The 15,625-nt window shown below is 35.7% G+C and overlaps 1 protein-coding gene across 1 annotated transcript; it reads left to right on the top strand.

Moving 5' to 3' along the window:
- Positions 1-1,091: 1,091 nt before the first annotated feature.
- LOC118847342 (NADH dehydrogenase [ubiquinone] 1 beta subcomplex subunit 11, mitochondrial-like) lies at positions 1,092-7,316 on the top strand. Its single transcript, XM_036755811.1, has 2 exons — positions 1,092-1,137; positions 6,811-7,316. Exons 1-2 carry the CDS (start codon positions 1,092-1,094, stop codon positions 7,314-7,316), a joined length of 552 nt encoding a protein of 183 aa, XP_036611706.1.
- Positions 7,317-15,625: the final 8,309 nt, after the last annotated feature.

Genomic DNA, 15,625 nt, shown 5'->3' on the forward strand with positions numbered 1-15,625 from the left:
AAAATTTTTCTTTGACCTCAGCAGGTTTCCTCATGGTGGAAGCATATTGACTGGTGTTGGTGGAGCATCGCTTTCCTGCAAGTGTAGCATGAGCCTAGCATTCAGTCTTTTTCATAGGCATACACATTTGTTGACTAGATTAGTTTTGATTGCAAAACCTAGACAAACTCTTCATTTTAGCCACCACAGAAAAACATGTATCCAGCTCCAAATTCAGTAAATGGGCTTTCATTTGCCAGCATTTTTACTCAGGACTCCTATTTGGATGGGATATCTGCTGAGTTCTCTCTCAGTAAGAGCTGTTCATCTTTCAGGTCTACTGGATTTTGTGTTGTCTGTCAATGTGTCCACCGTCTATTTACCAGTGATGAGTGGAATCATCTTTGCAGGAATTTTTATACATTTTTGTGTTTGTGAGTTTCAATCACAGGGTGGGATCCCTGCCTGCCTTGGTAGATAGGCCAATGTAGGTAATCAGACAATTTTAGGGCACTTTTTCTATGCACCAGGAGATGTGCAGTGTGCTCCAGACCTGGGGGGCTGCTGAATCCCACTGCTGCTTCCAGCAAGATGAAGATTTTATGATCTGGGTCACCTGTCTGCAGGGTTTTGACTACAGCTTACAGCTCCTAGTGTATCGGCACTTACTGGTTTGTCACCTGCCTGTTGCCACACAACTTTGAAGTAGGCAAAAATGGGAGAATGGTAGGCATGGTATCTTTAGATTCATACACAAATTGGATTAAACTGAGCAGAATTGCACAAAGTCATTGGCCTCATCTCTCTTCCAAAGTCATCACAACTGAGTGGCAAGGCAGAACCCAGATGACTGGTGATGGTTCAAGATGCAGTGGATGATCATGTTTTCTTTGGTTTCTAACTAAGCTCTAAGTACTCCACAGATATTGCTTCAGTTTCCTTTATGGCCATTGGAACAAATTGTTCTCATCCACCCATTCTGCGAGGGGAAGTCTTCACTTGCTTGGGTACACATGCCCATAACTCACCAACTGATTTGAGACCCCTTGAGTTGCCCTCAACCTGTTTTAGCCTGTCTGCCTAAATGATTCACAAGAGCATGGCTTCTGCTCATGCTAAAGGTTCTTGTAGCCACAGGTGAGAGTTTATGTGGACCAGGTAAACACCAAAGGGGGAAAGCAGCTTTGAAAGGACTTGGCAGTCCTTATTCCAGAGGTAGTAATCTTCCCTGAAAACAACCTACACCCCTCTTACCCAAGGGAAGTTCTGTGGTCTTAGTATTGCCAACTGGGGATAGATACTAGATGGAAACTGCCAGCTCTTCTCATCTTTTCTCTTCAAACTGAAAGCCAGACGTTCTTTAAGTGACCACAACATTCACGGAGACTGAAGGGACCTTAAGATACATGAAGGTTGAAGAGATGTTCTCACTTCTCTTCTTAACAACTCTACCCCCCACACACACACACACTTCACACAGGTGTGTAACAATGATCTGCAAAAGCAAGGAGTGGATTAGCGATTAGGGTTAAATTCACACTGTAGAGCAAAGACAAGGGGGTGGGGATATTATATCTGCCTTAATATACTTGAAGGTGTGGCATGTGGAAGATGAATTGGGCTTGTTCTGCTTCACACCAAAGGCAGAATTGGGAATAATGGATGGAAGTTGCTTTGAGGCAAATTTAGACTATATGAAAAAAATGAATAAAATTGAAAAAACTGAAAATATTCAAGTGAAAATAATGGGAAAAAAAACTTCTTGAAAATCATCAATGTGCAAAAGGGAAATAAACTGTCTCTTGCTTGTGGTAGTTCAGCTAAACTTACATGTGATATTGTAAAGGAGATTTCTGTTATATTATGGAGTAAGTAACCTCTGCGGTTTTTTTCTAGCTGGAGGACTTTGACTCTCAATCTAACCTTGATGAGGTGGAATAGAACTTACAAGGAGCTATGGTGAAAAGTTTTAGTTAAAACTCAGATATGACATATTTTTTTTCAGAGTCATCAAAAGTGGTAAAAGTTATCTAGGATAAATACTCGATCCATTAATATTTAGAAGACACAATTTAATGGAGTTTCTCTTATACTATTTATATTAGAAACGAGATTAAAAACCTAGGAACAAAGTGAATCCCAAAAATACCTTTAGGGATTGAATTAGGGCAACTCACTGAAGCCGTTGAAAGGAGGACTCCCTAAGCCTGAGAACTTTCAAAAATAGCAACAAGCCTTTATTTTCTTACCTAGACATTTCAGCTCCCTTTTTTGGTAACAGAGCTTTCTAAATAAATGATAATGCGGTAAACCAAGTCTCCCGAACAAGAAAGAAAAAAAAATGCACAAATGATGTGTTTTCATAAGAGATTTATGAATGGGTTTGAGTGTGTATGTCTCCATGAGTGCATGTGTATATACATATATGCATATACACATCCATACATATGCATACATCCATACATATACATACATCTATACATATACATATTATATATACACACATACATATATGCATACATGTATACACACGTATGGATGTATATGTGTGTATGTACATATGTATATATGTATAGATCAGATGAAGATGAGGGAAGAATACTGCAGGATCCTAGCTTGGAGCAATGGTTGTTCAGTTCCTCAACTTTTAGTGCTGTATAAGCTACAAAGATAGCCTTAAGTCTTTCCTTTTATATGAGAAAATTCTCACATCTAGTACACTACTATAAAGTCATCCTACGTTTTTGAAATTCTGGAAGGGTAATTAGCAAAGTGAAGTGTTATCTATTTCCTCTGCTTCCAGAAATGCACTTTGGGATCTTTGAGTATAGTAATTAATTGAGAAAGATGAAAATATGCAAGTGGAATGGTCCAAGAAAGGTCTGTTGCACCTGGGTAATAGTGGAGCACAGTGCAGCACAGCCTGTGCCAGCATAGCCCCATGCTCAGCAAACCAAGAGCAAGCTTTGGGGTGAATGAGCAGAAGCAGCAGCTGCTACTGGAGCCCTCAGTAAGATGGTCAAGCAACTTGTCCAAAGGAAATTACAAGAGTCTCTTTTCTAGCACTGATGTAGGATACTATTGTTTTGCCCATACTCAGATGCAAGTCACAGTCTTGTGTGGCAGTCCCAGGCCATGGAGGAGCACTAGCACACAAAAATTTGTAGCCACAGTGAAACAGAGAGATTTCTCACAGTTCCAGCCAAAAAAAAAAAGAAAAAAAAAAAAACAGACTGCTTGTTTTCACTCACAGACCAGAACAAGTCAAGAAAGGAGTAATCACCTTTACTTAGGAATAAATAAAAATTTACAGGTCCTTGGATGTATCTCTGAAAACAGCTACACAAAATCCCTGTAGCTTGTGCAGTGCACCCTCCATTATGGAAACAAAGCTCTTCTTTAATAAAGATGAAAAAAGGAAGTAATAGGCTGGAAAAAATGAGCAAACTACAGAAAAAATTCTGACCATAGAAAATTACAATGGTGAAAAGAAAGATAAAAACACAAACTGATAAGATAACTAAGTCAAAGCTACTCTAGTCAAAGCCTCCAAGATAAATGTGACTTGGTCTCAGGGTATGGAAGAGGTTGAAATGAAATTTGAAAATGAAGTAAGAGAGGCAGAGGAACAGTTGGGAAGATAAAAGAAAGTGATGCAAGAAAATCATGAAAAATGAGTCAACAGCTTATAAAAAGAGACAAAGAAAATGTACTGAAGAAAATAATACCTTAAAAAACAGTTTAGGATAAAGATAAGAAGAAGTAAAACAACCCATTTTGGACAAAAATGTCTTAAAAAGAAGAAATGGCCAAAGGAAAGAAGAGGCACCACAATTCACTGAAGAAAAAAATTCTTTGAAAAGTAGAATTGGCCAAATGTAAAAGGAGGTACAGAAAGTTTCTGAAGAAACTAATTTCATAAAAATTAGAATTGAGCAAAAAGGAGATAGGAATGTTAAGAGAAATCAGAGCAATAAACTAAACCTCAAAGAATGGGGAAAAAAGGAGACATTGTTAAATGTCTAATTCTAAAAACAACTGGCCTGCAAAATAGATACAGGAGAGATTATTTTAAAATCCTCAGACTACCTGAAAGCCATGATCAAACAAAAAAGCCTAGAGATCATCCTTCAAGAAATTGTCTAGAAAATTGGCGTTGTAATTCTAGAACCAAAAGGTAAGATAGAAATTGACAAAATCCACTAACCACCTCCTGAAAGAGATCCCCAAATGAATACTGCCAGGTATATTATAACCAAATTCCAGAGCCCCTAGGTCAAGGAGAAAATATTGCAAGCGACCAGAAATTAAAATAAAATGAAATAAAAAGTTCAATAATCATGGAGCCACAGTTCAAGGTAATACAAGATGTAGCAACTTGTATTCTAAAGGATCAGAGATCTTGGAATATGATATTCTGGGTGGCAAAGGAGCTAAGATTACTTTTTTCTTTGTTAATTAGTTATTTAGTTTAGTTTTCAACATTGGCTTCCACAAGACTTTGAGTTCAGATTTTCTCACCCTCTTTCCCCTCCTCCTCACTCCAAGATGTCATGCATTCTGATTACCCTTTTCTCCAGTCTATCCTCCCTTCTATTACCCCACTACCCTCATCTTATCACCCCTTACTTTCTTGTAGGGCCAGATTTCTATACCCCATTGCCTGTATACCTTATTTTCCAGTTGTAAAAATAATTTTTAACATTTGTTTTTAAAACTTTGAGTTCCACATCCTCTCCTGTCCTCTCTCCCCACTCACCTTCAGTGACAAGTCAAGCAATTCGATATAGGTTATACATGTGTATTCATGCAAAATATTTCCATAATAGTCATGATGTGAAAGACTAACTATATTTCCCTCCATCTTGTCCCCACTTATTCTATTCTTTCCTTTGACTGTCTCCCTCCTCAAAAGTGTTTGCTTCTGATTACTCCTTCCACCCATTTGTCCTCCCTTCTATGCTCCCCCCTTCTCTTTTCCCTATCTCCCCTATTTTCCTGTTAGATACGATAGATTTCCATACCCAAATGAGAGTGTTCGTTTTTCCCTCTTTCAGCCAAATATGATGACAGTAAAGTTCATTCATTGCTTCTCACCTCACCTCTTTTCCCCTCCATTATAAAAAGTTTTCTTGCCTGATCTTTGTGATATAATTTATGCCATTCTGTCTCTCCCTTTCTCCTTATCCCAGTACATTCCTTTCTCATCCATTAATTTTATTTTTTATATAATATCCATTCATTTTCAACTCACCCTGTGCTCTCTCTCTCTCTCTCTCTCTCTCTCTCTCCTTCTCTCCCTCCCTACCACCCTCCTTCCCACCCTCTCTGTCTCCTCTGTCTCGTTCTCTCTTTATACACACACATACATATATACATATATATACACACACATAAATACACAAATGTATGTATATGTATGTATACACATATGTATATGTTACTCTCCAACTACCCTAATCCTGAGAAACATCTCATGAGTAACAAATGTCATCTTTCCATGTAAGAATGTAAACAATTCAATTTTAATAAGTCCCTTATGATTTCCCTTTCCTGTTTACTTTTTCATGTTTCCCTTAATTCTCATATTTAAAAGTCAAGTTATTTATTAAGTTCTGGTCTTTTCATGAAGAATACATAAAAGTCCTCCATTTCACTGAATGTCCATTTTTACTCCTGAAGTATTATACTCAGTTGTGCTGGGTAGATGATTCTTGGTTTTAAGCCTAGCTCATTTGATCTCCAGAGTATCATATTCCAAGCACTCCACTTACTTAATATAGTAGCTGGTAAATCTTATGTTATCCTGATTGTGTTTCCACAATACTTTAATTGTTTCTTTGTGGCTGTTCATAATATTTTCTCTAGAATTTGGCTATGATTTTCTTAGGAGTTTTCCTTTTGTGATCACTTTCTGGAAGTGATCAGTGGATTCTTCCAATTTCTATTTCCCCCTCTGGTTCTAGAAAATAAGGGCAGTTTTCCTAGATAATTTCTTGAATATGATGTCTAGGCTCTTTATTTTATCATAGCTCTTAGGTATTCCAATATATTTTGTAATTATCTCTCCTGGATTTATTTTCCAAGTAAGTTATTTTTCCAATGAGATATTTGAGATTTTCTTCTATTTTTTTTCATTCTTTTGGTTTTGTTTTATAATTTCTTGATTTCTCATAAAGTCATTAGCTTTCATTTGCTCCATTCTAATTTTTAAGGAATCATCTTCTTTAGTGAGGTTTCAGTTTTTTTTTTTTCCATGCAGCCAATTCTGCTTTTTAAGGCATTATTGTCCTCATGGGTTGTTTGGACCTCTTTTGTCATTTGGTTTAGTCTATTTTTAAGGTGTTTTTTTTTTCTTCTTCAGCATTTTTTTTGGATCTCCTTTAGCAAATTGTTGACTCATTTTTTATGATTTTCTTCAATCATCCTCACTTCTCTTCCCAATGTTTTTCTATATCTATTACTTGATTTCCAAAATCCTTTTTGAGCTCTTTCATAGCCTGAGACCAATTCCTATTTTCCTGGAGGCTTTGAATGTAAGAGCTTTGACTTTGTCTTCTGTAGCTGCATCATGCTGCTCTCTCACCTAGGTCTGATAGCCCTTTCCTACTGAGCTTCTAAGTTTTCTTTGGTGTTTGTGGGTTGAGAAGACAAAATCCACTGCAGCTGCCTGCTCCAGGTTTGCCAGGACCTGGTCGGTGCTGGCATGACCCATGCTGCACTCTGGTTCTCCCTCTGATTGCTGCAACAGACCTTGGCTTTTGAACTCCTAGATTGTCTTGAGCTGGAAATTTGTTTCACTGTGTCATTTTGTGGGTTCTGCTGCTCTAGAATTTGTTTTGAGGAACCCGCAGCGCCGGAGCCATGCAGCCGCAATGGGAACGGCGAGGTTGTTGGGGGTTTGCTCTCCGCGGTTGCTCGGAGTGGCATGGAGGGTGCCGGTCACCGCTTCTCTCCGCTGGACCTCCAGCACGACTGGAGCCGTGGTCGCCCCGCCGGCGGTGGAGAAACGGCCCCGGGCACCGGAGGTCGCCTGGCAAGAAGACCCAGACAAAGAAGATGTCAACCTCTATGAGAAGAACCCAGACTCCCACGGTTTTGATGAAGACCCCTTCATAGACGTCTGGAACATGAGAGTCGTGTTCTTCCTCGGCGTCTCTGTTGCCATTGTCCTCGGCTCTACCTTTGTGGCCTATCTCCCCGACTACAAGATGAAGGAATGGGCCCGGAGGGAGGCAGAGCGACAGGTGAAGCTAAGGGAGGCCCAGGGTCTTCCCCTTATGACTTCCAACTATTTTGACCCCAGCAAAATTATTTTGCCTGAAGATGAAGACTAAAATAAACCCCAGCTATGAATAAAGTTAAAAAAAAAGAATTTGTTTTGAGTGACTTTATAGGTGTTTATAGGGGTTTAGGGGACAGATCAAGCAAGTCTCTTCTTTTATTCCGCCATCTTTGCTGATCAGAAAATTTGACTTGCAAATAGAAGACTTGAGAAGTATAAAAAGCTAAACAGGAAAGGGAAATTACAAGGTTAAACTGTTATATTCCTCTATAGGAAGATGATTTTTATACCTTGTAAGATTTTTCTTATTATAAGAAATGTTAAGAATGAGTATATATAGACAATGGGCCCAGGTGTGAGTTAAGAATATCTAAAGAGATGATATCTAAAAAAATTAAATTAAATTAAGGGGTAAGAGAGGAATGTAATGGCAGAAGGGAAAGGGAGAGATTGAATGGGTTAAATTATCTCATATAAAAGAGGCAACAAAAACCTTTTTATAATAGAAGAGATGATGGGGAAGTGAGGGTGTGGAGTGAGTGAACCTTATTTTAATCAGTATTGGCTTGAAGAGGGAATAACATAGACACTCAAATGAATATAGAAATCTGTCTTACTATACAGGAAAGTTGGAAGATAAAGGGACAAAGCAAGGTGGTGATGGAAATTATGATAGATTAGGGGAGAGCTTAAGCAGAAACAAAAAACATTGCAGTGCGACAAGTTAAAAGAGAATGAGAATAGAACAAATGGGGGATAGGATGGAGCTAAATACATTTATCAATAGGAACTAAAATGTTTTCTGAAGGAAGTTTCTCTAATAAAGACCTCATTTCTCAAACTTATATACAATGGAGACAAATGCATAAAAATAAGAACCACTCCCTTAACTGAGAAAGGAACAAAATATATGAGTAGTTGTCAGATGAAGTAATCAAAGCTATCTATAGTTACATGAAAAAAAAAATTCTCTAATTCTATTGATTGGAGAAATGCCAATTAAAACAGTTCTGAGGTACTACCAAATACTTTTAGACAGAATAGGAAAATGACAAATGTCCGAGGGAATGTGGTAAGAGGATAAGGAAATCATTATAGAAATAGAGATGCTTTGTTGGTCCTGTACAGAATTTTTTTTCTTCTATATCTGTAGATGGTACAAAAATGTGCAAGATCTCTAAAGATTTTATTACAAGCTCTTTTTACAGTAAAATAATGACATAAGGACTTAAACCTTGTAATACCAAATATAATAGATGAATAATTTGAAATTTCACTAAAGAAAACAAAGATGAGAAGAGTAGGTAGGCTTAATCAAAGACTTAGAGTAAATATGTCCTGGGGGGTAACAAAATTTTGAGGATGTTTTAAGATAAGTTCTGTCTAAAGTTATATGCAAGAAGAAAGCATATAAAAGAAATGGGATTGGGGGTCTATCTTATTGTTAACTTCCTTCAAAATAATTGAAGAAGTAAATAATCATGATTGTTAATTGATATTCTTAACTTCATATCACTTCAAAGTTTTTGTGAAAATAATTTACATATATGTAAAGATCATCCTTGATAAGCATATAAAGAGGGAACCCAAAGACCTTTCTTGATGATGTTCTACAGCAGACCACTTCCTAGTATCAAACAATGTGCTGAAAACTATTTGATTTTGTGTTAATTCTCCATTTGCTTATTTTTGTCTCTTTTTTATAAAAGATTCATTGGATTTAATTAAGCAAAACAGGAAGGCTTGACTACCATTATTCCTTAAAAGTTCCTAAAATCATCCTAGATGTTTAATGGTTCCAGGAGACTAAGGATTGAACTATTGGCAAAGTTTTCAGGTGACTCAAACACTCAAAAATGTAAAACATGAGAAATCAGGAACTTCTTTCTCATCTATTATTTAGATTGTCAATCATGTATGTCCAACACAGAGACAGGGACACTATGCTGAATAAATGTTGGATTTTTGTGAAGTATTTTTCCCTACTCCTTTTTGTTAAATGGTTGATATTTTTTGAGAGTCTCATTTCGTCCCAATTCCCAATATGAAACATTAGGCTGTATCAGACACAGCCTATTAGAACCATCTTAAAGATTCTTCTCTATAAAGATGTCCTTAATGCATATGCTAAAATTATGTAAGAATTTTGAATCTTATATGTTATATTATAGAGAATTTTGTTCAAAGAGCTTCTGATCAAGCACAGTGAAAGGTCATGTGTTCCTAACCAGAGGTTCAAATACCCCCAAGGCTTCTGCAGTTCTTGTGAATAGATTTCACAAATAGATTTCTGGGGACTTTAAATTCAATGGAAAAATTAAATCTTCATTTTGTTTCAGCTCAAACTAAACTTCCATTAAAAAATCTATTATTAGAAACCTATAGGTTTTACTAGACTTCCAAAGGAGTCAGTTACACAAACACACACACAGACACACAGACACACAGACACACACACACATACACACACAGAGGTTGGAATAATTTATCAATAATCACTCAAGTGTTTTGTCTCTTTATTTGACCTAAAGAAGGGAGGAAGTGGATAAATATCCATGTTATTCAGACTGTGAGATTTAACTGGGAGCATAGTCCACAGTGTTGGGACCAACAGTGAATATGGACAATAAGTAGAAGCCAGAATTCTACAAGAAGAAGAGATGAGGTGAGATTACCCTTTTGCTCAATTGCACATTTCAAGGCCACAATTTTCTCTCTGAAGTAAAAACCTATTATTTTTAGGAACAATGTTCTCTAATGATGGTATATAATGACTAAGTCAAGGATCACCATATCCCCACAAAAATAAAATTATTTATCTAAAGGGCAATAGAGGGAATGTATTGTAGACATTAACAAGCTTCAACTTATTACTGATGGTGATTTGTGTAAGAGAATTAACAAAAAAGTTGTAATAGAGAAGGGTGATCAAAAAAGAAAGTAGGTCACACATAGTAAGAGAAAAAAGATAAAAGATTGCAGGCTTCCTTGTATACACACAACATGAAGGCAATAAAGGAGGCCTTCCAGCATATTGTGGTCACCTCTTGCCAAAGACTGATGAAGGTCATGGACAATTCTCACGAGATGAAATGGTAAGGATGAACATCAATTTGCATCATTTTGAAACAATCACAACTCCTTCAAAGTTTCTACAAGATAACTAAACAGCTGATGAAGTATGGAAATTCAGCCATTCAGACAGATGTTTTGTACATGACTACTGAACATCTAGACATCTAAGAACATTTTTATGCTTGGGTCATGTTATCTTGGACTCCATTTAATTAATATTACCTTGGCATATTATCTGACTCTAATATTTCCTTTTTTAAAAAATGATTCACAATCGTATGGCAAAAATAAACGTTTTGAAGAAGAAACAAAAATTATAGTTAGCACATGAATACCCTCCAAAGCTCTAAAGGTGTTTAATTTTGGATAATGGACTAGATTGTTATACAGTTATGTAATTATAGCAGATGTAATGTCAATTTATTACTTAGTGCTACATTTTTTTTAATTTGAAATAAGTAGAAATTATGTTCAGATGTTTTTCTGATTAAAAATAATTATGGAAAGACTGTTAAGCAGTGCAAAGTCATTTATGTGGTAGAGTGGATGGTGGACATTAATCTTCCTTCTATAGCTTCTTAGAATTGACAGAGTTTTGTCTGAGAGGATATATCTATAAGGCAAGTGTCACAGTAACGATAGTGACCATGAAAATGCCTATATAATTCAGCAGAGCAGAATATGAGACTCTCCATGTAGAATGAAGAAGTAAAACATTTATTCAGACACAAGAGGATCAAATCCCAAATCCAATAACTCCAATTCAACATACCAGCAATTGTATCCCAAAAGCAGTAAGTCCACTTCATTATAACAGCAAGAAAATTTAAAAAAAAACAATATCACAGCAGGGAGCCAAGCCATTCCATAACCTTCCCCTCTGCTGATGCCTTCCTGTAAACATTCACTCAAACATCCTAGTTGTCTGTTTTCCTGTGTGCTCTCTTCTAGGAGTTCTTAGAGCTTGCAGTGCTGAGAGCTCTTGCCATTCTAAGAGCTTAACAGCTACTCTCAAAATATATATATGCTTTTTAGGATTTGAGGGCTTTACACCTCTTGTGACCTAATTGCAAAAGGGAGTAGGCCTTCCTACAAACAAGACTTCCCCTAATCAAGCTTCTCTTGACTAGCTCTACCTGAGGCCTATTAAGGGTATTAATGTACTGGGAATATCTTTAATCAAATTAACACTACAGAGGACGATAATGCATGTTTGCTATTGCTCTTTGAAACAATTGCAAGGTAGTATTCAATTAGTATTATTTTTAAAAACCCTTTCTTAACAAACAGAAAATATGAACTCCAATTGGCTACATAATTAAGTAAATAGAAATCTTTCCCATTTTATATGGTAATTCCCTATTTAAACGATTGGGAATTTAGAGAAGTTTGCTCAGCATTATCTACTTCTTTGTACCTACTCTTAGAAATAAATAATGATTATTGTGAAGTTAATTTGGCCTTGTGTGATGCATGGCTTTTATTTTGTAAGTTATTTTGTCTTTTGCAATACTGAAGATGCACAGGTGTAGCACACCACTATTGGGACTGATTCTGTCTTCTCTCACTGTTCCACCACACTGCATCCTCCCAGCACACCATTACTGCGAGAAGGAAGGCAGTTTTACCTAATCAATTGGATTGACCTCATGTGGTGAGAGAAGATAATCACTTCTGGAGAGAAAATAGAAGCTTTTGCAACTAGATATAATGGAAAGCTTTACTTTAGACTAAGTGGACTAGGAAATTTTGTCTCAAAGTTTGGTATAATACTTCCGTTATTTTGGTAAGCAGACTCATCATCAGTTTGAAGTTCTTATTGCCTTTTGAACTAGTAAAGGAAGAGTCAGTCCTACTTGGTTTCCCCTGAGAAGTATTATTCCATTTTTTATTTGAAAGTATAACGCAAATTTTATGGGATTCTCAGCAGTGAATTTTGTCATTTTTATTCCAGAATGACAGATAAACAGCCAGAAGGGGAGGGAGTCTGAACAACTGCAATTTAGACACAGTCTGCTGTTTGTCACTTGCCTAAACTGATCAAGGACATGGGATTATGAAAGAGACTTGCTGAAAGAAATAAGGATTTTACTGGAACATTTGAGAATTATAATAAAGTGATATTTTAGCAATACTTTGGATAAAAATTAGTGCTTACTCTCTTAGCCACTGTGATGCAAGGAAATGCAGTGTTGATATGCATTATCTTTCCAGCCACAGCAATAGATGTGAGACATGAAAAGGAACAGAGAAGGGCAGAGGAGGAGAAGAGGATAGAAGAACAGCCCTTGAGAGAAAAAAAATCAAGAAAAAATGTAGACAACAAGGAAAATAAAACAAGGGGAAAAAGAATGTGAGATAAAGTGAGGAGTTAGACAAATGATAGAAATTGTAATTTTGGAAAGGAGGGATAAGTTCAAAGGGGGAAAGAAAGATGATTTTAAAAAAGAACATGCTGCTCAAAAGGAAATACATATTTCCTATCGATTCGTCTCCAATTTTTTTTGTCTTCCTTTCCTATTGTTTTTTACTTTATGTGTATAAAATAATAATCAATATGATAATGGTAGAGTGGAAATTCATGAAATCACTTATTTATGTTACTAACCCTCATTTAATTTTATTTTAACTCTATTGATTTAAATATCTGAGTCATCAAAATGCAGATCAAAGAAAGATCAGGTCAAAGATAAAAACATTCTGCTGTTCATAGGAGCATCAAGACTATCACGCTATTCAAATAGTTGCTTTCTTCACATGGTTTGAAACATCTAATCATGATGTTGCCTAGATCATAAGGGTCTTTCTTTGAACCCAAGAAAACCCATTTTTCAAAATAAACTCTTTTTTGCCAGAATAAAACATTGTTTTGGTTTAAGGAAAAAGTCAAGATAGATTGAGAGAGGGTTGCCTTCATCTCACATTGACTCTAGACATTACTTTTGTTTCTCTACAATCATTTGACCCAGAAATTTAGAATTCATCATGATATTTTTTAAAAAATCTACAGGTGTCTACTTCAAAAAAATTAGATTGTCCCTCATGATTGAAATCCCTCCATGTATTTATAGATTTGTTATCATTTTCAGTGCCAGAAAATTATCAATGTATTGTTAGTCAAACCACTGGCAATAAGCCTATTTACACTTAGCTTGACTGGTTATAAATCAGTCAGCAAAGAGTCCATTATTTTTTTTTTCTGTTTAAGCACCTGAGATTATCTCCACATTGGGATAATCTATCAGACAAATTCATGAGTATTGATTAAGCATTGACTGATATTTCAACCAAAAGAATGTCTCATCTTGGCTTGGAAGATATCAAAGTTTCTCAAAAGCTCTACCAATAGAGTCTAAACTCTTGCAGGTTCTTCTTCTGGTCATCTACTAAATAACAGAGGGATTTGAATCTGCATTGTTGGAGGGATGGCCAACACCAAAGAAATTAGAAGTTTTGGAGATCTTGACTTTTTTCCTCCCAGACCAGATTCTGTGTCCAAGCATTATGGAACATGAAAGAGAAATAAAAGCCATGACTTCTTCCCTAAGGTAGCTTAGAGTTTGGCTAGGGATAAAACACTAAGAAAAATGAAACAATTAGAGATGAATGAACAAACTAGAGTTAGTGATAAATTGTATGATAGACAATAAAACACCAGAAAAAGACAGAATTTTTAAAGATTATGTAATTATCTTACAATATCTCACTTTCCTGAGCTATTTGTCCAGGTTGCATAAATTTGTCAAATCATAAACCACGGTTACAAATTGATAAAGCCTTGAAGGGCAGACAGAAATTGAGTATGTGGAGAGAAGGGGTTGGACAGAGGGTTTTTTTTAACTTATATTTTGTTCATGAAATAGCACTAGATATACTTGGGTAATTTTAGGTATATAATATAAACAAAATTCTCAGCTGCAAAACATTTTATTGATTATAATTAGTATATTGTTTTATCATGAAGAAGCACAGCAATAAAACATTGAACCTAATCAGATATACATAACAATGCAAATTAATTTGATGGCAAGTCCAGTTTAATTCACATAACAAGGATTTTGTCATACAGGAAACTGAAGGAACTATTGTGTTACACTTTAACTTTAGAATGGAGCAAGTTGTTATCTCAAAAGCACAGCATTTAAATAACTTTTAAGATATAGTTATCAAAACAGGAGCAACACTTGAGAAAGGACAATAAAATGGGAAATATCACAGAATGAAATAAAAAGTCCAACTACTAGTTGCCATTCCTAAAAGACTGAAATGATTATGTGACATTTCCTTTCATTTTCTGCAAGTTTTGTCACCAGACTTAAGTAGTAGTATTTGCATGCTTCATTTCTTCTGTGAAGTGTAGTTATATGCTGTAGTGTTATGAACTTTTGAAAATCTGAAATTTAGTTGGTTTACCACTTTCCACTAGTACTCATCTCATCCTTGCTGAATTGTGGTGAAGAATGTAATAGTCTTAAAAACAAAATAAAATGAAATGTAGAGAGGTAAAGAATTTAACACTTCATATAGCTTTAATTTTCACAGTAATTTGAATGGAGTGCCAGTTGTGATACATATGTCTAATAAAATGTACAGAAAATAGGAGTGCAGAGAAATATCTCTTGCAACATATGACATGATTTTCATGAAAATTTCTCTTTTCCTAGTGATCATTTTTTGTTAAATAAAGGTATTTTATATGTTATGTAGACACCAGTAAGGAAAGGGAAAAAGAAGGATCTGGAGGTTTGAAAGCATTCATTATTGTGTAATTTTAAAGGTTTCATGATTCTTTACTACAGAAGTGGAATTTGACTACATCCCATTTATAGATATAAGAATCCTCCTTCCCAGGTTAAATGGAAGAGAGTAAAATAAGAATGTTATTATGTCATGACCAAGTGCAGGAATATGTTACATTTTTGGCCCATTAATTAGATATTGTATATACATAATATATGATTGAATATATGCATGGATGCATACACGTATATATGCACATGTATATGTGTGTATTTGTATATTTGTATGTGCATATTTTTTTTAAATTCATGTTATTAAAGGCAGGCATCAACATGAGGATAGTGAATAAAAAATAATATCAGAATCAGGAAGACCCAGTTTCAAGTGTGGCCTCAGGAAAACACTTACTATGTGACCTTGGGCAAACGACTTAACCAGTTAGAACTCCAAGTAAATCTCTAAGACTTTAAAATCTAGAACTATTGCTGATATTCAGTGGTGGAGGGAGCATATTCAGCAGGAATTTCCTATTCCAAATAAATTAAA

The sequence above is a fragment of the Trichosurus vulpecula genome, chromosome 4 (assembly GCF_011100635.1).
Source record: "Trichosurus vulpecula isolate mTriVul1 chromosome 4, mTriVul1.pri, whole genome shotgun sequence".
NCBI classification, from domain to species: Eukaryota; Metazoa; Chordata; class Mammalia; order Diprotodontia; family Phalangeridae; genus Trichosurus; species Trichosurus vulpecula.